Source organism: Schistocerca nitens, chromosome 3 (genome assembly GCF_023898315.1).
Source record: "Schistocerca nitens isolate TAMUIC-IGC-003100 chromosome 3, iqSchNite1.1, whole genome shotgun sequence".
NCBI classification, from domain to species: Eukaryota; Metazoa; Arthropoda; class Insecta; order Orthoptera; family Acrididae; genus Schistocerca; species Schistocerca nitens.
This window is the reverse complement of record NC_064616.1, coordinates 56,137,188-56,164,108: the sequence shown is the minus strand read 5'-3', so window position 1 is coordinate 56,164,108 and position 26,921 is coordinate 56,137,188. Positions and strand designations below refer to the sequence as shown.

At 41.7% G+C, this 26,921-nt stretch overlaps 1 protein-coding gene across 1 annotated transcript in view; it reads left to right on the top strand.

Annotated features, from left to right (window-relative positions):
* LOC126248019 (uncharacterized) overlaps positions 1 to 26,921 on the top strand; it is a 910,522-nt gene that overhangs the window by 466,529 nt on the left and 417,072 nt on the right. The window contains exon 3 of the mRNA XM_049948603.1: positions 13,353 to 13,468. Coding sequence (XP_049804560.1) covers positions 13,353 to 13,468 — 116 coding nt within the window. The remainder of the gene's footprint in view (positions 1 to 13,352; positions 13,469 to 26,921) is intronic.

The window sequence follows — 26,921 nt, the reverse complement described above, 5'->3', positions numbered from 1 at the left end:
GCAACGTCTCACACATTTATCGCTGTATAGTTCTGTAATGATTAATAACGTCGTGGACTATTTGTAGTAGTCTCACTGCAAGTCCTGCCAGATTTAATGGTAGAGTTCGGTGAACTGCGTATTAAAAAAGACTCGCGGACGGTCACATTTGCATGCAGCGCGTGGAAGGAAAGAGGGAGAGCCTTGTTGGTGCCCAATTAAATGATGCGTCTTCTGCGCAGATTTGGGCTTCGATGCGATGCGCTGGCAGATGGCGCCACCTAACCCGCGTCACAACATTCACCACGCGAACCACCGGTAACAACTGCCAAAAAATGAGAGGTAGGGCGTCCATAGAACGACAGAGGTGGCTGCAGCAGTGGCACTGCTGAGGACTCCGAAATCTGTGAGACTGATGTAGGCCTGTCTGTGACTGACGTCGCTGTCAACGGCTGTGGACGTGGCGGGTATGGGTCCACCTCTGTGGAAAAGGTGTCAGGTGATCCACAGTCACTGGCAAAGGTCGCTCAGGGGCAGCAGTCTGAGTTGCAGGCAGAGCTTCTGAAAAAACTGAAATCTACAGCGGATCACAATAAGCACGAAATACGATTCTGGTGCCCGCTGGGTGCCCGTTTTTCCGAGAACGGAATAATGAGCTCGGCCAATCGTCTGAATGACGATGCCGGATTCCCAGTTGTGAAGCTTGCTATAAACACGGTAGGAAACTTTGTCGTCTGTGCGAAACTTCCTTGCGAAGTTAGCTTCTGAAGCACGGTGGTGAGGGTGAAACAGATGCAGCAAAGTACGGTCACGTCTACCATGTAAAAATTTAGCCAGCGAAGCAGTATGTGAAATGTCCTGCGAAATAATAACAAAGCATTTTTCCTCGAGTGTGAAGTAAGAAGCCTGGACATATGAGCTTTGAAAGTGCGAGTGAAATGTTCGGCTTCACCTTTCGATTGAGGAGAGAATCGAGCCGTTCGGATGTGGTGAATCCCACGTTATTAACAAAATTGTTGAAACTCCAATGAGGAAAACAGCGGACAGTTGTCCGAAACGATTGTTTGTGGTAAACCTTCTAGGCAAACGACAAATGTGAGTGCTTTGATAGTGCTAGCGCTGATCTTCGAATCCGTTGGAATGACAAACGTATATTTACTGTTTGGATCGACGATAATTAGCCACCATGTGTTGCAGAAAGGACCCGCAGAATCAATATGCACGAGTTGCCAAGGACCGTCAGGTCAAGGTCAATTAAAAAATTCTTCGCGTGGCGATGCATGGTTGACGGCGCGTGCATGGCAGTGTGTAGTCGTTGTTCAATCTGTTTATCGTAACCGAACCACGTAGCTACAATGCAGAGGCGCTAGCTGTTCAAATGGCTCTGAGCACTATGGGACTTAACTTCTAAGGTCATCAGTCCCCTAGAACTTAGAACTACTTAAACCTAACTAACCTAAGGACATCACTCACATCCATGCCCGAGGCAGGATTCGAACCTGCGACCGTAGCGGTCACGCGGTTCCAGACTGAAGCGCCTAGAACCGCACGGCCACACCGGCCGGCGCTAGCTGTTCAGTTTTACGATTCTCCAATGTCCTCTATGTAAAAGCCTCAAAACATGTTTCTGAAAACATGCGGGAAGCATGATTCACGTTTGTTCATTAGAAGTATGCAATAAAATCACAGCATTCTGCAGAGAAAATCTTGCGCGTTGCCCATGGGATTTGCCCACTAATTCATCTGAAACTGATTCCGGGTTACGAGGCCAACCCATCCGAGTGTAGTACTTGAGCAATCGTCTTGACTAATCCTGTTCAGTAGCATGTGCGAACTGTCGATAATCACTGAGAAAAGGATACAGTGCTTGCGAATTAAATTGATCAATATGAAGATAAGAAGCTTCTGACGCATGGAATTCCGGATCGGTAACCAGAGGTAAACGAGACAGAGTGTGTGCGTTGGCATGCTGTGCTGTAGGCCGATAAAGAATTTCAGACTGGTAATTCGAAAGAAGTAATGACCAACGTTGCATCTTCTATGCTGTACGATGAGGGACATCTTTCGTCAGATGTCAAAGAGCAGTCAATGACTTATGATCAGTCACGAGAAAAAATTTCCTGCCATGCAGATAGTGATGAAATTTCGTGACGGCACACATGATGGGTAAGGTTTGCTTTTACAGCGGACTGCAGTCGACTTGGTCCTTGTTCAAAGTCTTTGACGCAAATGTTATGGCGTGTTCAGTGTTTCCAACCTCGTGAGATAAATCCTCCCGTATTCCACGTGATTATGCATCAAGTGCAAGGACTACCGGTTTCTGCAGAGCGTAATTAATAAGACACGGGCGCTAAGCAATCCATTTTTCAGCCTCTGAAATTATCATTCGTATTCTCCAGTCCATTAACATGGAACATTTTTACGCCTGAGGCGATGCAGACGATCAGCAATTTGCGCTACGTTTCGAATAAATTTAGTGATGTAGATCTCTTTGCCAAGTAGTGCTTGTAGTCTCCGTACATTTTCAGGAGGAGGTAATCTCAGAATGGCCTCTAAAAGCTCGGTCGACGATCGAGCACCGTGGGCGCCAATGAGATGTCCAAAAATTTAATTTCGGTATTGAAAAATGAACAGTACTGCAGATTGCAATTGAGTCCTGCATCAGTTAAAATTTAAAAAATAGATTCCAAGTTTCTGAGATGCTGTTCCGGTGCTTTTCCATACCAATGATGTCATCCAAATAATGTGGCAGGAATTGTCCAGAAAGAGCTGAAACAAAGTAGGAGTAGGTGCGCTTCCCAAGGGAAGACACTGATATTGATATAAGCGAACATGCATAGTGTCCACCACAAATTCTTTCTGTTGTCATCCAAGGGAAGCTGAAATCGGCTAAATCAGTTTCGGTAAAGAAACGTCCACCTACTAGGCGACACATAAGCTCCTCGATACGCGGAAGCGGTAAAGAACTGTCTAAACATTAACTGTGGCTTTAAAGTCTGCACGGAGTCCGATTTTCCCTTTCGATTTGCTAGTGACAGATAGACGAGATGCCCATTTATGGTGGAAATGCTGCCACTTCCTGGGTTATTGCCTCCTTACGTGCTCGCAAAGTTGTGTGGGGATGTTTGTACACTTGCGCCATTTAATTGTCGCCAAGGAAAACATCACAAGGTGATAAATCGGATGACCTTGGGAAGAGAGAAGACGTCCAGGAAACAACTCTCTTAAAATTTGTAGAGAACGCCGAGGGGCGTGAGGTCTGGCTCCGTATTGTTGGAACCAGACTACTCCTTCTTCATAGTACCCAACAAACTGGGTTAACTTAGGTTTCTATCATGTGACAGTAGCAATTTGAATTAATCGTTACCGTTAAGAGATCTTCTAAGAAATAATATAGCCATTGAGCCTCCTGAAAATGACATATACACTGCTGTCGATCGATAGCTCCTCCACAAAAAAATGGTTCAAATGGCTCTGAGCACTATGCGACTTAACTTCTAAGGTCATCAGTCGCCTAGAACTTAGAACTAATTAAACCTAACTAACCTAAGGACATCACACACATCCATGCCCGAAGCAGGATTCGAACCTGCGACCGTAGCGGTCGCTCGGTTCCAGACTGTAGCGCCCAGAACCCCACGGCCACTACGACCGGCAGCTCCTCCACATAACTACAGCTCACACAATAGCCTCTCCAGTTACGGGAGGTCTTTTTGCCGGACCCTGTACTTCCTCAGCTACAATCGCTCTAAGTACGTCGTTGTGAGCAGGACTACAACGCTTTAAAATGTCAGCCACATTCCGTTGTAAGCAAGGTTCTGAATAATTGTATCGCTAGACATTTCATGCTGAAATGTTGCCTAAACCATTACAGATCATTGTATGGTAGTCACTCCAGGTACCAGCGGAATATCCACACTCCTATATGAAATCGATAAGGAAAGCATAAACAAATGCTTGCAAACCTCCAAAACCAGGTATACTATACACATGTTTTAGTAGTTCCCCAGATTTGCGTTACGTTTATCCCAAAAATTACTCATGACCGAGGTGGTGCAGTGGCTATGACCAAGCTTCATTCCCCCGAAGTAATTCGATTAGGTTTTCGGCAGTTTCCGTATATCTTTATGGTTACGTTAAATATATTGTGGAAATTTGTGGTAAATTCTTTTATCCAATCGTTGAGTATCTCGTGAGCTCGAAATCGACAGCAAGTTAAGTTCTATACTTCTTTCCATAAAATGCAACAAGCGGTTGTGGCACCTAGAACTGTAAGGAAAATTTTTGCTTCCATGTAGAGTATTGATGAACACCGCTCAAATACTTTTGTGTACTGGCCACAATTTTCGCTCCGACAGTCCGCATTTGACCATACTTTTCCTTAGTCACTTGAAACAAATGCTACAATGAATACTTTACAATTTCGTAGCCGATTCTGTCCCTAGTCCTCAAGCAAATAAAATAATGCCATGCTTCTTCTGAAATTGTAATGGCCAAGGCTAAACATTAAACAAATATTCAGCTTCACTGGTATGCATTATAAGTAGCATATTCTTCATGAATCACGATTCAAACCAAGTCATCATCCACGCTGCCCCTTCACTCACGTCTACTGGACGAATCTTTACAGAAGTGACTACAACCACTCTTCACAAATCGATTAAGAGTTTGTGAACTTCCAGGAAAAGAAATTCAAGCACATAGTTAAAAAGACAAAGAATAGTATAAATCCCTGATAGCACGGGAGATATGGAATGTAAATGATGAAATGAGAAAATATAAAAGTGCAGCGATTGAAGCAGGCGAAAGGGTATATAGACGTCAAAAAAAAAAGATTGGCAGAAAGTGCAAAATGGCTAAACAGGAATAACTAGAGGACAAATGCAAAGCTATAGAAGCATGAGTAACTAGGGGGAAGACAGATATCGACTATAGGAAAATAAAAGAGACCTTTGGAGAACAGAAAAGCACCTATGTGTGTATCGAGAGCTCAGATAACAAGTCAGTACTAAGAAAACAATGGAAAGCTGAAGGGTGGAAGGAATATAGTAATCGTCTAAAGAAGGGAAACAAACTTTGGTGCAAGGTTATAGAAAGAGAAGAGGAAGTAGGTGAAGATGAGGCGGGAGATACGGTACTTCGAGACGAATTTTACAGCGCACTGGAACCCTTAAGCGGAAACAAAACCTCGTGAGTAGAAATTATTCTCTCAGGATTACTGAGATCCTTGGAAGAGCCAGACATACCAGAATCATTCCACCTGCTGGGCAAGATGTATGAGACACGTGAAAAACCCTCAGACATCAGGCAGAATATAACAATTTCAGTTCCAAAGAAGACAGGTGCTGATAGGTGCGAATGCTACCAAAACATCAGTTTAATATGTCACTGTTGCAAAATGTTGACACGCGTTTTTCACAAGAGAGTGGAAAAACTAGTAGAAGACGGCTTTGGTGAAGATCAGTTTGGGTTCCCGAGAAATTTAGGAACTCCCGAGTTCGAGTCTCGGTCCGGCACACAGTTTTAATCTGCCAGGAAGTTTCATATCAGCGCACACTCCACTGTAGAGTGAAAATTTCATTCCAGAAACACCCCCCAGACTGTGGCTAAGCCATGTCTCCACAATATCCTTTCTTCCAGGAGTGCTAGTTCTGCAAGGTTCGCAGGAGAGCTTCTGTGAAGTTTGGAAGGTAGGAGACGAGATACTGGCAGAAGTAAAGCTGTGAGGACGGGGCGTGAGTCGTGCTTGGCAGAGCACTTGCCCGCGAAAGGCAAAGTTCCCGAGTTCGAGTCTCGGTCCGGCACACAGTTTTAATCTGCCAGGAAGTTTCATATCAGCGCACACTCCACTGTAGAGTGAAAATTTCATTCCAGACTGTGGCTAAGCCATGTCTCCACAATATCCTTTCTTCCAGGAGTGCTAGTTCTGCAAGGTTCGCAGGAGAGCTTCTGTGAAGTTTGGAAGGTAGGAGACGAGATACTGGCAGAAGTAAAGCTATTGCACAATACTGCTCCCATCAGCCCGCGAAAGGAAAAGTTCCCGAGTTCGAGTCTCGGTCCGGCACACAGTTTTAATCTGCCAGGAAGTTTCACAACAGTTACTGAATTTATTATTTTTATATTCACCATAAATTCAGTTCCAAATTGGGGCCATTTCTTCATAACCCGCTGTCCTGGTTTCCCATTCTAAAGTCTACACTAATGAGCCAAACCAGTATGGCCACGTGCTTAATAGTTTTTTTTTCCCTCTTTGGAACGAAATACATTACTGGTTCTGCATATCAGGCATCAGACAGTTTGTCGGTAGGTTTGTCGAGGTATGTGGCATTACATGTCTACACACATGTCATGTAATTCGTGTAAATAACTGGCCACTGATCTGCGTACGCGATGATGGCGCACCATAGCTACCCAGATGGGTTCCAAAGGATATAATCCAGGTGAATTTGGTCGCCGGGACAGCAACGTGAGTTCATTATAATGCTGCTCAAACCGCTGCAGCACGGATACAGCTCCGAGACACGGACAATTATAGTCCTAAAACATGGCTACAGTCTGGAACTGCGCGACCGCTACGGTCGCAGGTTCGAATCCTGCCTCGGGCATGGATGTGTGTGATGTCCTTAGGTTAGTTAGGTTTAGGTAGTTCTAAGTTCTAGGGGACTGATGACCTCAGCAGTTAAGTCCCATAGTGCTCAGAACCATTTGAACCTAAAACATGACAGCGCCGTCGGGGAAGACATCAGGCATGAAGAGATGCATTCAGCGTGTCTTCGAATATACCACAGATCGCAGGAAGGCACAGAAGGATGTCCCCCGTAGCACAATACTGCTCCCATCAGTCCGCGTCAGTGGCACGTTTCATGTATCGAGCCGCCGTTCACATCAGTGACGGAGCTTGAAGAGACGACCATCAACGCAGTGTAGGAAAAATGTGATTCACCCTAAGAGCCGACACGTTTCCATTGATCAACGGTCGAATTCCGATTGTCTCGTGCCCACTAAAATCGCAACTGACGATGTCATTGGGTCAAAAAGTGAAAACGTCGGAGTGGTCTGCTGCGGAGCTCCGTGTGCTATGAACGATACGCTCCGAAACACTTGTGCGTGCACCAACATTGTGCTTTTTCGGCAGAGATGACACAGATCGCCATTTATCCTATTTTACAGAGCAGGCAAGCTTCCGAACCCCACTTTCTGTGAAGAGTCGTGCAAGTCCCACCATTCTGCGCCTAGTGGCAGTTTCACCGTCTTTCTACCTCTTTCCGTAGATGCTCGCAACAGTAGCACGTGAACATTCGATCAGCCTCGCCGTGTTTCAGGTATTTGTTCACAGGTTCTGAGAAATAATAATCTGCCCATCGTGAGAGTCGCTTATCTCAATGTATTTCCCCATTTGCAGCCTATACCTTCGCTAGGGCGATCCCCCGTACGCGTCTGCTCCTCTTACATACTTTTGTTACCGCGTCACGTGCCCGCAACGGCACCAGGCGACAGTGGCCATAATGATTTGACTTATCAGTGTAAATCGTTGTGATTCGAACGGGTCCTCCATCGTGTTTCTCGTTTCTTGGAGCCCGGATATTAGAATTTTTTGTTAATTTTATATATCTACGAAATTTTTAAGCTTTCCAGTCTTAAATAGTGAGTTTATGTTGTGTGTTTCTGTATAATTTCATGCTGAACCTTCTTCTCGTGTGTTAGTGTGCATTTGCGTGATTGGAAACGCACCGCTTCATTGCAGTCCTCTAGTTGGCTATCCACCAAATCCGAAGTAACCTTTACCTGCCTTATTGCGCAGGACAATGGTATTTTTTTTCCTAAAAGGCGTTCCCATATTTAACTTCGTAAGGTGATTAACCTTAGCTGGAGCAAGCTCAGATTTACAAGTACGTTTGTTAACCGCAGAAGGTGTGTCTGATCCGCGAGAGCCATTTTATTTGACTCGAGTCCACCGGTAAGCCGGTTAGGATCCCCTGGAACGCGCCACGTAGGAATATCACCTCTCCTGTTTCGGCAGCGTAGTAGGTTCGTAGTAGTAAATTAAAACGTCATGCACGATGCGGCAGTTTTCCAGGCAACTCAATATTTGACGTCATATCTACTGAATTATGTCGTACAATGATACATTTTTGTAGGCGTATTCAGCGGCAGATGTGGATACTGTCAGCGAAAAGTGTTGCAAAACAGAGTTCGTAGCAACGAAGCAATAAATTAAAATTTCTGGCGAGATGCGGCAGTTTTTCGTGCGTTTCAGTGTTGATGACGTCATATCTCCTCAACTGTATGTCGTGCAATGATATAATTTTTCTGTACATTCAGTGGTATATGTGAATACTGTCTCCAAAATGTGTCGCAAATACGATTAGTAGATAAAAGAGGTAAGAAATTGAAACGTCATGCTTCGTGCGGCAGTCTTACTGCGCGAACAGCGAAACTGTAGTAAGCGATAAACTGTATTCCTTTCATCATTTTGTGCGGGTCGTCATCGAGAAAATGTTTCACAGAAGTTTGAAATTATATGTAAAGTTTGTTGCAAATCTCTACGCGCTCTGATTCTCATATAGTGGATGTCTAAAGTATGGGTATTCGAGTGTCGTGGGTTGCGCTGCTTTTTCATTCTCCAGGGAAGGGATGACGTATATCTACACCCTGGAGCACACTTTCTTCTGTGATCGGGAAAACGAGTGTTGTGACATTCTCATTCAATGGAGAGCCTTCAGATGTACACTTCACGGTATGGTAATGCTGTGTGTGTAGAACCACCGGGCACAAGAGAGTCGCACTCAGCGAATAGGGGTGCAGGACTCTACAATTTTACCAGAGCACGCGATTACCGCCACCTTCTCTACATGTTTTCAATAACCCGTACGTCTTCATTTAGTGATTAACCTCGACTCTGGAACACTGCAACTGCCACGGATATGCTACTACGGCGATTTGACGCCGTGTATAGCGGACACGACTGGTGCTACGCGCGCTATCGTGTCGGCTTCCATTTCAAAAATTTGTGTGAAATCTTATGGGACTTAAATGCTAAGGTCATCAATCCCTAAGCTTACACACTACTTAACCTAAATTATCCTAAGGACAAACACACACACCCATGCTCGAGGGAGTACTCGAACTTCCGCCGGGACCAGCCTCACAGTCCATGACTGCAGCGCCATAGACCGCTCGGCTAATCCCGCGCGGCTCGGCTTCCATTGTCCGAGATTATAATGAGCACGGGAACTCCGTGTATGGTGTGCTGAATGGCAAAGCGTAGTGTTTTCGTACGAACCACACATCAACTGGTCATGTAGTGAAAAAAGAAGGAAGGAAAATTCGAGTTGGACGTCCCGTAGCCAGAGTGGTTATTATGGATGGAGCACGAGCTCAGATTGCGAAAGGACGGGGAAGGAAATTGGTTGTGGTGTTTCCAAAGGAAGCGATACCGATTAAAGAAAATCGAGGGAACCAAATCTCGATGGCCAGACGGGGATTTGACGGTCGCCCTCCCGAATACGAGCCCATTACGCCAACAACTGCACCACCCCGCTTGGTCCGTACAGTGATGGTCACATAAGTGTAAGAAACGCAAAAATGTAAGATGTGCAGACGATGAACATCATGTATGAAGCAAAATGCTTCAGGTTTTCGTGTCCACTTGTCGATGTGTTGCCAGTTGGCTTTTTCCTGGGGATCTTCATCCGACGTCTGTTTAACGGTTTTTCTGGCGTTTTGCCAGCGCAAGTGGCTGGCATTGTCAAACGTTCTCCCTCCGTTGCTGGTCCGCAGTGTTGCCCGAGTCTTTGACAATGCCAGCCACTCGTGCTGCCGAAGCAACAGAAAAGTCGTTAAACAAATTTCGGCCAGAGATTACGAGGTAAAGGCCAACTGGCCACAAGTCACCAAGTGAAGTTTTGGCGTGTCATCAGATACAACAAGTAATCTCGTCTGCTATGTGCTAAGGGAGATTTGAATAGCAACAGCCCCGTAAGGGAGGTTTTGGAGCACGAGGTTGGTCCCATGCTTCAGGCAGCTGCACTGACGTATTTCTGCGGACAGTCCCTCTCCACAGATGACAAGGAATGTGCAAGGCTTTTTCGAAGTGTACTACAGCTTCCGTGGCTTGCACGTTCGCCCCACATTTCATCTAGGGATAACATCTGGGATGAGATTGATCGAAAACTTGTTAGTCACGATCGTATTGCAATTATATTGACCTCCATTTATATACCCCATATACTCCGCAATCCACAGTGCATGGCGAAGGGTGATTCGTAAAAATATTGCAATTTTCTGTCCTATTTCATTCACGTACTGAGCGAGAGAAAAATGACAGTCTAGATGCCTCTGCACGCATCCTAATCTCTCTCATCTTTTTATAATGATCCCTGTGCAGGATATACTCGTACGCTGGTGGCAACATAATGGTTGAACAATTTTCTTCGTACAGGCTCTCTAACTTTACCCAACAGTGTTTCGTGAAAGTTACGCCGCCTCTCCTCCAAGGATTCCCATGTAAGTTCCCAGAGCAATTCTGTACACTTTGGTATTGGCTCTACCGACCTGTTACCATCCTGTCAACGCGTCTCTGAATTTGCTCAATGCCTGTTATCGTGTCTACTTGATAAGGACCGCAAATAGCGGAACAGTACTCTAGACTTTGTTACACTAACTTTACAGTTGCAATGCACTTTGCCAGAACCCTTCCAAAAATTCTAAGTTTTCCATTCCTCTCCCATAATACTGATTTTACGACATTGTCCCGTCTTATATAGCTTCTTTTTATTACCTGAAATGCTTACATTATGTGAAGTGCTCAAGTTATTCGCAACTAATGTTGCAATCGGATAATACATGGTTCTTTCTCTTTGTTACGCGCACACTAAGCCACATTTAAAGAGAGCTCCCATTCATTATACCAAGCCTAAATATTGTACGTGTCTTTGTCTAACGACGATACTCGTCTATAGACAGCTGCATCGTTAGCGAGCAACCTAAAAGTGCTGCTGAACCTATCTGAAAAGTGTTTGTGCACATTAGGAATAGCAGATGTCCTATTTCACTTCCTTGGGCAGATTCCATAGTACTTTCGTTCCTGTTGAACATTTGACTGTCCAGTGTAGTATACTGCGTTCTATTATTCCAATATTCATCGATCTAGTCACATATTTGCAAGGCTACTCCGTATCACTGCGTAGTCGACAAAGTGACACTGTGGAACTCCTTTCTGAAATCTAGGAATACGGTGTCTGCGTATTGGCCTGCATCTGTTATTTGCAATATGTCGAGTATGAATAGAGCAAGCTGTTTATGTTTTGCGGACTTACATGCAAATCTTGTGGAGCGAGATTTAACAGAAAAATTTGTCATATTGTTGGAGCCCTTGGTGTCTTGGCACTATACGGAATTCTTAGAGTCTGAGGTCATGTATAATTCTGCAGTTCTGTTGCCTCAGTCATTTGTATTTTATGATGTATTTACTATTGGGTATGAATTTCATTTGAGTCATGTGTATCCTTCTTGGTGCTTTTATATACTATTGCAGACAGAAATTTGTTTCTTACCTAAAGGAAGTGTCCTCCCTTCGACAAGTAAACCAACACTCACACTAATACTAATTCTAGTAGCTTCTGTATCGGGGACGTAGCTAATGTTACACATTCGACGTCACAAAGAATTACCCGTCATTTCCTGGCACTGTTTTACTGTCAATAATTACTTTTGTTAATTGTTGTTAGTGTCATTTTTATTTTCGGAGCACAACTTTCTTAGTTTGGGTATTTATGTTGATTCCAGTTTCCATAGGAGTACTGTCTGTGATTTACGAGATTTTACAATTACTTCAAAGAACATGGTCTCTTCGATGCAATACAATGTTCTGCATGCTTCTGTCAGTACTGAATTCTGGAATTTGAGAAATTCTTTCCTAGCTTACGTACAGTATTAATCCCATGCCACCAGGCAACTTCCTTGCGGTCTTCTAGTGTGATTCCCAATTTCTCTGGCTCCAATTGCCATCTCAGACCGCAGTTTTCACTCATAAAATGTCTATTCGTAAGCCGAGTCTTGTTACAGCATTAGTATAACATATCTTGACCTTAGCGACAGAGAAAAGGTATCGATACTTCTTGGTATCGAGTACTTTCGTACCAATACCAGTACTTTTTTACTCGACACTGTGCAGTTGATACTTTCCGTCATATCGGTAGTTTATAACAGGTATCGTATCGCGGCCCGCTCACTCAGCTCTAGACGTACAGAATATTAAACTGTTGCTTAATATTTTGAAGCCACTAGAACATGTCACCAAAGATCTATCAGGTGGGCAGTATGTACTATAAGCAAAACTATACTAATAATCGACTGCTCAAAAATGCAGCAAAAATGTTTAAGTTAGCATTATGACAGCACTCACAACAGTGTAGTAGAGGCTGTAAAAGATTAGCGAAACAAGGCAGTTGAACGCAGATATGGACAAATTGTAGATAATCGTTTGCTGCAACATCCTGTTTGCTTGACCCAAGAATCAAAAACGTATGTCTTAAAGATTTCCCAGAGCTTGTACTCGGACAGAATCTACAATAAAGTGTTTAGCAGCAACAGTGAATCTTGAAACGTTACGTGACTTTTAGAATCATCATAAGAGACTAGGACACAGCAAACAAAAGAAAAAAGATGGAGCATTCGCTTCTTTCGAACCTAATGGGGTAAGCCTTTATCTGGCAACATGTGTTGATCACTGTGGCCTAATCCTTTATGCCTATGGGAGGAATGAAAGTGTTATTCTCTGAGCTGTTCAAGCTAAGCGAAAGCACCTGACAATTCCAACACCGTCAGTGCCCGCTGAGCGTTTATTTTCAGAGGCGGCAGTTCAGAGTCATCTAAAAGGCTATCGATGGAAAGATCACATAAAATATTATTTTTGAGTGATTCTACAGAAGAAAAAGTGACCTTTTCTTTACTTTAAACCCTAATCTCCCTTCCTTCCTGAAGCTGGTTTTTGTTATTCTTTCTGTATTTCGTATTTCAAGCTCAAAATTTTAGAAAATAGTTATCTACACTGAAAAAAATTGCTTGATTTTTCGCTTGTATTATTCTACTTAAAACTTGTGAAAATGGGATACATCTTAGTTAAAGATACGTGGATAGATTGGAGCCGATAGAGAATATCTAACTTTTTTAGTCAAAGGTAAGTTTCGATAACTGAAGGTATCAATAATTGGCCTTCGTTGCTTGGCTTGTAAAGGCTAAGCACTTGTGTACCTGTGTCTAATTTACTTTTCAAGATCCAGCCTTCACACGTACTAAATGTACAGAACAGTATTGCTGTGACACGTATTTAGATGTAGTGTGTTTTACAGCGCAGTGTTTTGTTTTTCCAGCGCTTGACACGCCGAACGTGACGGTAAAGAAGCAAGTGCTGGAACTGCTGTCGGCGCTGTGCGTGTACAACGCGGAGGGCTACGCCAGGGCTCTGGACGCCCTCGAGCGATACCAGGTGAGCTCAGCCGCTCTCACCCACTCTCTCGCCTTCACACTCTGTTTGCTTACAAAGAAATCTTCTACTTGCCTTCCCCGAGCGGTTCCGTATCTGTTTTCACAGCACTCCCTTTCACGTAAATCTCACGTAATGACCGAATCAGAAGACTATGTGTGTTCACAGTTTACAAGTTTGCTACTGGAGCCGTCTAAAGGCTATAAACGATGACTGGCTCTATTGCTATACGCTCCATGACAGGAGCACTAGTCTGTCTCAATTTATATTGCAGCAATTAGAAATACCTTTACGAAAACTGTGAGTACTTACTCGCTTCCTTGTTTGCAAATTACGTCAGTGGCGTCCGACACATTTCATTGAAAATTTTTGAGATATTTCACTGCTCTATTATTGTTATTTATAGCGTTTCATCTATCACACGAACGCTGCTGGTGATTGTGTGAACGTTGATAAACCAAAACGACTTTAGTTAAGGAATGAAAAAAAAAACTGAAGTTTCGTTCATATAAAACATTGTACTGTAGAAAAATTCTTACTATTCTCAAATTAGAAACTGTATCGAAATATCAGGTTTACTGCAGATGATAAACAGCTATGCTAATAATATTAATTAGAAAACAGTTTCCCAGTGCTCTACAAAATACTATTTATTTCATTTATTTGGTCACAAACCGACTGTCGGCATCGTTAGGTGACAGCTGGTTGTCGAAAACACCGATAAAATAACGTGCGGCTTATATAGATATTACTTGCACAGAAGATACAAAAATGATGAAATATGGTATTTCAAAAAATATTATAATTTTATGTCACACAGAAATAGTTACATTTAACTAAAAATGAAAAATGAAGTTTTTATGTGGCTGTAGTTTCATTAAACAACAGATTAAAATTAAAGTTTAATTTACAATTGTAATATAGTTTTGTATAGCTAAAACTTGATTTAACAGAGGGAAAAATGAAACTGAGTTTGGTCATTTAAAATGGTTCAAATGGCTCTGAGCACTATGAGACTTAACTGCGGAGGTCATCAGTCCCCTAGAACTTAGAACTACTTAAACCTAACTAGCCTAAGGGCATCACACACATCCATGCCCGAGGCAGGATTCGAACCTGCGACCGTAGCGGTCGCGCGGTTCCAGACTGCAGTGCCTAGAACCGCTCGGCCACTTCGGCCGGCGGTCATATAAAACTAATCTGATATTCTGTATCATAAGTTTATTAATTTCCAGTATTTCCAGTTGGCTGATCTTTCTGTTTTCCTTAATAGTATGTAAAACTTCACAGTCTACATCATCTGGATGATTTTCTATTTAAAGATGTTCTGATAAGGTTGAATCTGTCTTTCCTCGTCACTAGCTTCTTTCATGTTTTCACTTTACTGCAGAAAAAATTTTGATACTGTGTTGTTGTAATACTCAGGTCTGTTATTTCAATACTTCAAATGATTTGAGAGTTTCTCTGAAATTTTGCTAACATAGCGGATGGTGCACTACTTTTTGTAACTACTCACTAGATCCTGTTGCTCAGCGTGCGGAAGTGGTCCAGTTTTACAAGTTTTCGTTCTACTTAGAATATTAGTAATGAGGGCAGAGCAATAGCAATTACTGGAGGCGGTAGGTCTGATCGTCTGCAGCTCGTTTTGATATGCAGCTTATGTGACAAAGAGATAAATGAACAGTAGTAAGTGCTATTAAAGTTATATGGCCGAAAGTATTCCTTTTAATGTGCTGAATAAAATAATTCACAATCCTAAAACTACACTGTGCAAAATAATCAAAGGGTCAATTTCTTAAAACCCCGTCATTTTCCCCCTCACCCCCCCCCCTCAATAGCGATGCAGAAGAATGTCACGTTTGGCTCAAAGTTTCCTGCAGATTTCTTCAGTGACAGTGCAAAAAAGTGGCTTCCTGTGACGTCACCGCCGGCCGGTGTGGCCGAGCGGTTCTAGGCGCTTCAGTCTGGAACCGCGCGACCACTACGGTCGCAGGTTCGAATCCTGCCTCGGGCATGGATGTGTGTGATGTCCTTAGGTTAGTTAGGTTTAAGTAGTTCTAAGTTCTAGGGGACTGATGACGTCAGATGTTAAGTCCCATAGTGCTCAGAGCCATTTGTGACGTCACCCTAGGACTCGGTGATGCTTCGAACAGCAAGGTGTCAGTACATGCGAAAGAAGACCAGAGCTCAGAAGTTCATGTGAGGTGCAATGTGGATTCCTCGGGTCACATTGGCACCAAATTTCGCCAAAATTCTGCTCAACGCCGCCGTTGTGTGTCAAGCGATGGGAAGGTCGTCATCCCTGCCTTAACCAAATTTCAGCCCTTCCCTTGGCGCCTCTACAATGCAGGTCGGAACAGCGCCTCTCAGTGTTGGTATCACACGATTTCCTTACAGATGCCGGAGGACAATTTTTCAGATACGCCACCACTCAGAATCGACACGAAAAGGCCAGTGGAGGTGGCATGAAAGGAGTCAATGAAACCACACCTTCCGTTGGGGCGTTCATTAAAACACATTTCGCGGTCGAAAACGACAGTCTGCAGTGAGATACGCAACAGAAAGACATTCTGGACAACCCTTGAAACTAAAGACAACCCCCAGCCGATTCACCCCTTCTCTGAGGATGTCACAGGACTACAGTCCCAGTGAATATGATCTGACCACTTTGAAGTGGACTGAAACCATAATTTTTACTCTGGTATAAGGTGTGGGACCTCTAGGGGCCATTAAAACCATTTGGCGAAATTTGAACGTGATCTGAAGTAGCAAAGGATGTTTATATTTCTTCGGCCATCCTGTTTCACACCTCTTGAGGTGTGATTGTGTGGGCAGTTCAGCAACACGCTCGGTGCCACCTGTGCACTGCTGTTAGATGTTTTAAAAATGTACCTGTACAGAGATAACCCTTGGCTGATTCCTAGGCGCCTGTGGGGAGGCAACCCCTTCGACACACACAGCTGCTCTGGTACCTGCTTGCAGGCATGCAGAATCTGAGGGGTGTGAAGGGGTTTCGTGCCTGCAGGCGCCTAGGAATTGGTCAAGGGTTGTCTCCATACAGATACATTTTTAAAGTACTCGACAAAGGTGCACAGGTGGGACTGAGGGTGTTGTTGAACTGGGGGGTCTTAGAGGGACTCTTTCCCTTTTTATTCGAGCATGTGTCAAAGTCGCACTACCCTGTGATCACGCCACAGGAGGAAGCGAAACAAGAGGGCTAAAAATCATAAAGACATTTTGCTGCTTCAGACTACTTTCAAATGGTTTCGAATGGTTCCTAGTGGTTCCCCCCCTGTATATCAGAGAAAAAATTGCGGTAAAGCTATATTCCAAAGTGGTCACATCACGTTCTATTGGGTTGCTACCCACGATGTTCTTATAGAAGGGGTGAATTGTCCACCAGGTGTCACCCATGTCGAAGGTTATCAGACTGTCATTTTCGACCACGAAATGTGTGTAAATGAATGTCACAAAGGAAGGGATCATTTCATTAACGTCATTCATGCCACCTACTAAGCACATTTGTATGTGGGTATGAAATATTTCCCTCGGCCACCAACAAGAAAACCGCTTGATTTCAATGCTCGGTGTCACAGTTGTGACCTCCACCACAGAGGATCAAGAGAACAGGTGAGATGTGGTTAAGGTGGTGTGTGACGATCTTCGTATCATGTGACACGTCTACAGTGGAGTTAGATGTGAGGTGAAATTTGTTGCCAATGTGACATAATTAACCCACCATACACTTTACATGAGCTACTGAGCTCTGACATTTTTTTCATAAGTGTCGACACCTTGGTGTTTGAACTGCCGCCGTACCCTAGGGTGAGGTGACAGGGTGCGAAGCCTTCATCTCATTTCAGAGGGAGGTTGTGGGAACCTTTAAGACAAATTTAGAACTTCTGAGTCGCAACAGGAGACAATAATGGAGTTTCAAAAAAGTAATCCTTTAATTCTTTTGTACAGTGTATATGTATCCTCATGTAACATTTTACTTATTATTAGACAGAAAAATAAAGGGGACCCATTGACGATAGTGAAACATCAGTGGATCATGAATGGATGAAGAAAAAAGAAAATTGTGTTTGCTCAAGGAAGAACCCTGTGGTGTCACCGACAGACACCACACTTGCTAGGTGGTAGCCTTTAAATCGGCCGCGGTCCGTTAGTATACGTCGGACCCGCGTGTCGCCACTATCAGTGATTGCAGGCCGAGCGCCGCCACACGGCAGGTCTAGAGAGACTTCCTAGCACTCGCCCCAGTTGTACAACCGACTTTGCTACCGATGGTTCACTGACAAAATACGTTCTCATTTGCCGAGACGATAGTTAGCATAGCCTTCAGCTACGTCATTTGCTACGACCTAGCAAGGTGCCCTTATCAGTTGCTATTGATATTGTAAATAATGTACAGACAAGCGCTACGTTCAACATTAATGGATTAAAGTTAAGTATGAAACGTCCCCTTTTTAAAAATTTATATACGACTGTGCTTAAACTGACACAATATTTTTAGCGCAACGCAATCTGACTTTCAAAAATCCCTACAAAAAAATGGCCCTGACTAACATTAACCTATGCGTTTCTCAAATCGCTTACCTCACAAAAATCTTGGTTACTCGAACTACTGCAATACAGCTAGCGCCACTACTGCCAGCTAAATAAAAGATTCAAACTACGGAAGGCACTAACTACTGATACGCATAGTTAGCAAATGAAAGATTTTGATAGAGAACAAACAATGTATTTACCTTAATAGTGTTGACAAATCATAATATACATAGCAGTTCATGACATCCAGTCTTACAAATTTCAAAACTCCGCATTTCTCTCCCCACATCCACCACTGCTGGCGCCTCACCTCCAACTGCGCAACGCTACGCGCTGTTAACATCCAGCTGCCGCTGCCCAACACTACAATGGCAGACAACAATGCAAACTAGCCACAGACTGCACACAGCACAGCCAGTGATTTTCATACAGAGCGCTACGTAACGTTGCCAATAAGAAAACATAAACAGCCTACTTACATAGCCCCCATGCTCCCCACAAAAAATTTTACAAATTGTTTTGGGCAGTGGCCAATAATGATTTGATAAAATTTTTCATAATTACAATAACAAAGATATCAAATGCACAGACTTATTGATATAATGTTGGTCAAAAGCTAAAATTTTCTCACAGTCCATAAAGACAGTCCAGATTGTTCATCACAGTAAAATTGCAGTGTTTTTCTCAAAGTCTGAGCAGTAAAAGAAAATGCACACAGAAGTAGTGGATTTCCATGCAGTCTTGAAGAAGTAGGGTTGTCCTTTCAACAGAAAGACAATGCTGACTCTTGACATGCTGACAGGTAATGGGCCACAACAGAGCAAACCCACAGCAGAGTCATTCGACGTTTTGAAGAATATTGGTAGGTAGGTCATCACAGAGTAGACCCACTGTAGTCCTGGTAGAGAGTATGGTATTGGTGGGCCACCAGAGGTGCAGACCCACTGTAGTCCTTGTAGAGATGATGGTATTGGTGAGTCATCAAAGGTGTAGACCCACTGTAGTCCTTGTAGAAATAACGGTATTGGTGGGTCATCAAAGATGCAGACCCACTGTAGTCCTTGTAGAGATGGCCAGCAGTCGCATCTGCTGCGACTGTGGAGGTGCACAATCACTCTCGAAGAGTCTTGCAGACAATATAGCAAGTCCATAACCACCACTTGTGCACTCACAAAGTTTTTGGAATTGTCCTTAGAACCAGCAATGCTGTTATCCAGTCCCTTGCTGAATTTTTAACACACGTGCAAACACTAACAGTCCCTACTTCTAACATATTGTCCATATACTATGACCAACAGAAACGTGTGCAGTGAAATGGAACTTACAAGTTACTTAATTTGATGAACTGGTGTCAATTACAATTGTGTAACATAAGAATACAATTACAAAGGTACAAAATACATCATTAAAGAACATAACAATACAGATAACATTTGTAGTACAGGCTTTACAAAAGAATCGAAATAACATATACATCAGGGTTACAGGAATTATGACATAAGTAAATACACAAAGATCAGAAGAACTTTTGAAACATCACCTTCACATGTGAGCAACAAAACAGAATAAATAATGTCTAAACATCCTTACAAGGTAAATAACATATTATCAGAAAAATTCTACAACATAAATCTTATTAGCTAAACACATACAGAGAGGAAAAACACAAATTCACATAGTGTAATAACACAAAAATACAGGACAGGGTTTGTTTCCAGTGTAACGTTTGGTACTGCAGTCCAACCCAAAACTTCATTCCATAGATCTATTCTCTTATTTCAACATTTGTTTCCACCAAAAAAATCCTATCCCAGCATGCTTTCTGTATTTATATCTTCACATATTTCTTACATGATTATTTATTTTCCAGTATCTTACCTCATCATTAATTTCCAAGAAAATCCTACCTATACCTGCTTTCTGTACTTTTTTTGTATAACTTCTCAATGCATTTCTTCCAATTCATCGCAACTCGTTCTCTTATATAGTCTACCCCCTCTTAAGCTAACTTAAATCTACTGAGCTCAGATGCTAAACTAAGTGACGAGGCAATGCAGCAGCACAAAACAATTAATACAATCAGCAATGAAAAAAATGGAAATTGTCAAAGCAAGCAGCAGGAAATCTAAATTAGCACAGCAAATGCAACATTACAACTAATATAAGGCAATGCACAGCAAACAAGAAAAATAAATCCGTAGTAAAACTGGCTTAACACAGTAATATAAAGTCAAACTCAGTAACATTATGCCTGGCAAAAAACAGCAGCAAATGCTATGACCTTTATCTAAACATGACAAAGCTCAAGCAGAAAAAATATTACAGTAAAAATGGTCATGTTTAATACCTATGTCACATCTTAACACTACAGTGATGCATCACGATAACTTACTCTACCAAAAAAAAAATTACCAAGTAGTTGAACAGAAAATTATGTATGCAGTTACTGTTATTAATCCCTTCTTATTGTTCTTTCCTTTCCAAGTGCTCCTTTTTCGAAGAACGTGGATCATAAAATTATTATTTAATAGATCTGTTGACAGAAAGTTTTCACATTAGCAAATGCATTTAATTTTATTTTATAAAACCAATGCTGCAACATAGCTGGAAAACAGATATCAAATGAAATAAGCAACTATGTACAAAGCATAAAAATATCATTCAATAGTCATGTGGCATTTCATAATTAGTAGAAATTCTTTCAATTCTTGTAGAAAGACGCTTGTCATAATCAGGTGTGCAGATGTAAGTATCTTTCCAAGTAATGAGCGTGTCGTACTTGCGATGCTTTCTACAAAGGAATGTCAATAGCGAGGATAATGGCCTCTTTTTTTTTCACCTAATGGCTTTCTTTTGTCAGACGACTACCTCTCAGCTGGGCGCCCAAAACGCATTACGTCAAGGTCACTTAGCTTTCTTACTGAAATATTTACGACAGCAGTTTCCGCTACAGTGACAGTCTCATCTAAAAATATTTTCACAGGTTGAGAATTTGCATTACAAATGTGTAGAAAGTAAAATCCTATGAGTATAACAGTGTTCAAAAAGTTTTCGTCGACATTGTGATACATTCGCGCATTTACACACATTTCATAACTCTTAAAGTACGATTCTTGGTTTCCAACATCCTTTTCCACAAATCAGAGTGCCTAACCACTACTCATTATTCCTTACCTTGTTACACATATCAATATTCGTCGACACTTCTTCAATATTTCATCATAATAAATACGTAGCATAATCAAATTCCTCATTTAGCATCAGCTTATTGATCATAAACATACCTCAACAGCATAATACACATCGTCGTCGTAAAAATAACATCATAACACATCAGTCAAATCTCAAAAACGTCGTAGCTTTCTGCAATAATGTCCAAACCTAAGAAAATTCTCTGATTATTTCAATAGTGTCATCTACCTCAAACGTACTTTAAAATCATGCTCCCTTACCAAATACATCATTCAAAGCTCTCATAGTATCACAATGGTTCCGAAAAAATATGAACAGTTCACAAAGTACAGACAAAATACAATTTCATAAGTGTGAAGTTATCCAACGATGTAATTACGTAAGCATCTGTCACTGATGTAGTAAAATAAATGTTTGTCTCTCTCAGTTCAATGATCAGATAGCTGTGTAATTTATGTGTTAGAGAAATATGGTACCGATGTGTAAATTTGTATAAGCAAATACCATATTAGCTAGGGCTCCTTGTGCTTGCCAAACACATGGTACACAAAGTAAGCGTGTACCCCCCTGAGGATTAATGTAATTATACCCTCAGGTGTTACAGATTACAGCAATGGAATGAAATGTATCATGGAAAACTTTCTTTGTAATTCAAAAATCTTGAAAAATAAATGGCTTAAGTACAAAATTAATCTCTCAAATGCGTGTCCTGTAGCGCTAAATGTGCGTCTTGCTGTAAGATAATCTCTGTGGAAGAGTCGTAGTTATCGTCCTCCGAAAGCTAAGTTCTGCAGAAGTCAATGTACTTACCTCATGATAAACAAAAGTGAGATGATTTGCGTATAGATATCGTAGGTATTATGCTTATTGCCGTGATGAAGAAAGTACTATAATGTAACGTATTGTTGTGCTACGAAAAAGGTTGTCTCATTGTAGCTATACCACAAAAGTTACTACTAAAACATGTTTTACTTTCCAGAAGAATTCAGAAAACCTGTGCAGATATAAAACAGATACACCACAAAAACAACATTGTAAATTGTCACTCATTAGTAGCGTCGTGATAAAATCGTGTAGCTGTCACATAAACTAACCACTGTGTCATCTGGTATCTCACAGCAAGTACTTTAAATCCAGAATGTATTTTCAAGTAAACCAAAATGTTGCATTAAAATCTCATTAGCAGTACCAGTATATGTTCTAAGTATGTGAGCCTTATAGTCGTTAAGTGATCGTGCAACTAACAAGCAAGAATGTACACACACAGTAACACTGTGTCGTCTGTTCACTATAACAATGCACTCATAACTACTGTCTAAATATGTATCCTAGGTTCTAGATTGGATAGTTAACTTCAAACACTGTTGCATGTTAACAGTTTCTAAGGCTAACAAAGCATACTAGTAATGTAAAGTGAAAAATTTTATGGCAAAGACTAAGTTAAAAAGCAGATCATCTCTCAATAAACGATTTTACATGTGAAATGTGGTTCAATCATTTACGCTTTCTAGTACGCAGAGTTTCAACTTCAAAGTAATTATCATGTTGTATACGTCGGTAAAGAATGCTGGAATTTTTCTCAAGGTTAGCGTCTATGTTATTTTTCTCTGAGCCAGCCGGTGCACGGGGCTGCCTGCGGTGCGAGTTATTGTCTGTCTCTTCGTTGGCGCGCGCCGTTATTGGGATTAGGAGACCGAACTTCTACAAATTCACCTTGACGAGAAGGCCCTGCCCTGTTTGAAGCTCGCCAGTTCTGATGGAATTCAGGTCTGTCGTTTTGTCGGTAGTTTACATAGTTTCTTTCTTGTCGGTCACGAGGTGGAGAATTTCTCCCTGAATCGTAACTGCGCGCTGGACCGTTGCGTCTAAAGTTATTCTGTCTCCCGTGATAATAATAGTTCTGGTTGCCAAATTGTCTGGTTCTATGATTGTCTCTGTCATATTCATTACTACGGAAATGCGATCTTTCTCTGTAACTATTACTCTGCCAGTGGTTGTCATATGGGTGGTGTCTGTTTTGTTCACGATTTGCATTGTAAGAATAGCCTTGTCGTGTCCAGTTATTATTTCTTTCATCGCGGAATTGCGACGGATGTGATCTGTAATTGTTGTGCTCCTGCGTTCCGCGATTGTCAGTGTCAATTTCCAGTTCTTGTAACAGTCCCTGAAAAGCTTCACTGTCGTCTTTGCAACGTCCTGCCAAAATAATATTTCTTAAATGTTCAGGCAATTTCATTAAGCAAATGCGGATGAGTTCTGAAGGGCTGTATGGGTTTGACAGGTACTGATTCTTGTGCAACATGTCTTCAAAATATTTCACAAGACTGGAAAATTCAGATTGTTCGAAATGTTTCATCATTATGATGCTATGTTTTACTCGGTCTTGTGTAGCTTGAGACCAATATGCTGAGAGGAAGGCATGGTAAAACTCTCCTTCACTGTGGCAATCGTGAATGACCTATCGCATTCTTACAGCTGGTTCATTCTCTAAATAGCCACACATAAATACTAATCTGTGCTCTAATGACCAGCTGGGAGGAAAAAAATGAGAGAATTGATGGAGCCACGCTTGTGGATGAATGTCGTTGCCAGAATTCTTAAACGTTTTGAATTTACATGTAGTAATGAACAGCTCATAGTCAAAATCATCATGTCGGCGAGTCGCATGTCGGTCATTGTTACGTCGTGTTGGCGGTTCAATCTCAAAATTCGGTGCACATTACCAATTTCTTTCATAATTTCCGAAGTATCCTGTGTTATTATTTTGTGGTTGTTCCGTATTTCTAAGTCGCTCTTCCCGTATTAATTTGATTCTGATTTTGTTTGAATTTCCTAATTTGTTCGCACTCTTCTGTGTCATTAAAGACTACCGGTTTTGTGTCATTCAGATTATCATCTACCTTCGTAGATAAATTATTTAGCTGATCCGAAAGTTCAACTACTTTCTCTGATAATGAACTAATTTCCTTCATGTGTCTTTCTGAACCAATTTTCAGAGTATCTACTGTGTCCTTTTTTTCCTGAGTTTTTGCAAGTTGCGTAACCAAATCGGTAGATGCAACTGAGTCAATTTTAGCTTGCAAGGTCTCATGACTTTCATGAACAATAGTTTGCAGTTCTTTTATGGCTGCTTCGTGATTCTGTAATGCATTTTCATGCCGCGAAAAAATAGGTTGGAAATGCTCACAAATTTGTGTCTTTACGTCATTACAGACTTTTTTGACATTTCGATACAATGTTATGTAACTCAGTAGTTAAATCTTCACGTGTTTGTTCAAGCGTGGTGTCTAACTTTTGAAGATTTTGTTCCATTGTGTCTAACTTTTTAAGATTTTGTTCCACTGTGTCTAACTGTTGCTGTGTTTGTCTCTGGTGTTGTTCCATTGTGTCTAACTTTTGAAGCTTTTGTCCCATTTGTTGCATTAATTGTAATAACAATGCACTGGTGTCTGAAACATGTTCCTCAGTGCTTTTCGGCAGTGAATTTGCACCGGCAACATTCACATTTTGACAAGCAGAAAATGTGTCTTGACTTATTTGAGAAAACGGTGAGGACCCAAAACCTGAATCTACAGTATTTGTGAGATTGTGTCCTGTCATTTCGGATTCCTGAGGCGAGCTGTTGCCGACCGATCGATCGATAATGCTTCCCTGTTCACTAATTGTTTCACTGTCTACGCCATTATTTGCCGCCCGCTCCATTTCCCTATGCACAATTACCAAATTACTACTTTGAACATTAGTTAATTCATTACACGGTGGCGCTAACACACTGCTTTCGTCTTCACTGTCATTTCTCAGTTTACTTTGGAGCCTAGTATTACGTTTTTCACACGCCATTATTGTCACAATATTTCACACAACACAGAAAAGCACAATTTGAAGAGCAAAAATAAGAGAACACATTAACATAGTACTGAAAATAATATCTAGTTAATTGCAGCTGCGAAATACTTGGTGCAAATCTACATGCGTGCCACACCTGTTTTACTGTACAACAATGAAAGACTGCAACTACAAAGGAAATTCTCTCTATAATTACGCGCTAGCAATAAACAATAGCTACACTAATTACACAAACTACAAGAAAAAAAAATCAGAAGATTCCAGTGAGGTATCCTAGGCTAAGGGTCGACATATGAAACGTCCACTTTTTAAAAATTTATATACGACTGTGCTTAAACTGACACAATATTTTTAGCGCAACGCAATCTGACTTTCAAAAATCCCTACAAAAAAATGGCCCTAACTAACATTAACCTATGCGTTTCTCAAATCGCTTACCTCACAAAAATCTTGGTTACTCGAACTACTGCAATACAGCTAGCGCCACTACTGCCAGCTAAATAAAAGATTCAAACTACGGAAGGCACTAACTACTGATACGCATAGTTAGCAAATGAAAGATTTTGATAGAGAACAAACAATGTATTTACCTTAATAGTGTTGACAAATCATAATATACATAGCAGTTCATGACATCCAGTCTTACAAATTTCAAAACTCCGCCATTTCTCTCCCCACATCCACCACTACTGGCGGCTCGCCTCCAACTGCGCAACGCTACGCGCTGCTAACATCCAGCTGCCCAACACTACAATGGCAGACAACAATGCAAACTAGCCACAGACTGCACACAGCACAGCCAGTGATTTTCATACAGAGCGCTACGTAACGTTGCCAATAAGAAAACATAAACAGCCTACTTACAAGTATTCCACCAGCTACATCCTTTTTTTCTAGTGTAAAATCCTTGTCCTGTTCCAGACCTCACGCCAGCCTGCGTGAGCTAAACTGCGTGCCTTTCGGCTTCCTCCAAACTCCGTGGGTTGGCTCCTGCCAATCCACAACAAACCCCCTCGAAACATTTATTTGTTGGAACAAACAAGAACACTAGAAGAGAGTGCCTTAGGCAAGCGATAATACGAAAAGAACAGGATTATTTTTTGTATAGTTGCTTTCCTTAACTTTCTATCTCCATAGTCCTGAAGCAAATATGCTTACAAAAGAATAATGAACTATTTTATGTAGAACTCCATATGTCATAGAAAGAAGATACATCACAATGTTCGGAGTGAATCTTTTCGCAAAATTAGGCACGAAATGTACTAAATTTAATGCGTATATCTATTGGTACAGTGCAGTTTCATCTCGACCTAACGGCGCAAAAACTGGGGCTCGAACGCTCACTTCAGCTTCATATTTATCACTTTTCCAGGGTTGCGAAATGCTTAACTGCAGGTACTAATAGTTGTGATATAGTTTTTCAACGTTATTCGATATTCTTGAAACTAATAATGTAATGTTTATGCAATGATGAAATATCATGGCCGACGGTAAGTGTGATGTCTAGAACCAAGAAGCGAATCGTGTTTGATTTATCTGTTTGAATTTTGCACGTCTACTCTGTTACCCTGAGCTCCTGTATTTCACGAAGAATAATATTTTTAACATAACGTGAAACTCCAGTGTTCAAATCTCGCTATAGTCACAATTATTTAACTACTAGCTGTGACTTCGACGTCGCTTGCCTGCACTTTAGTATTTTCGGTACTGTAATAGATACAAACTATGATAGCTCTAACTGCAATGCACACTGATGGGCCAGAACATTATGACTACCGACCTACTATCGATATGAACTCGTCTACGTGTCCAGGCGATAGCAGCGTCACCTGGTGGAGAATGACTGCTAGTTAGACACACGCACGGT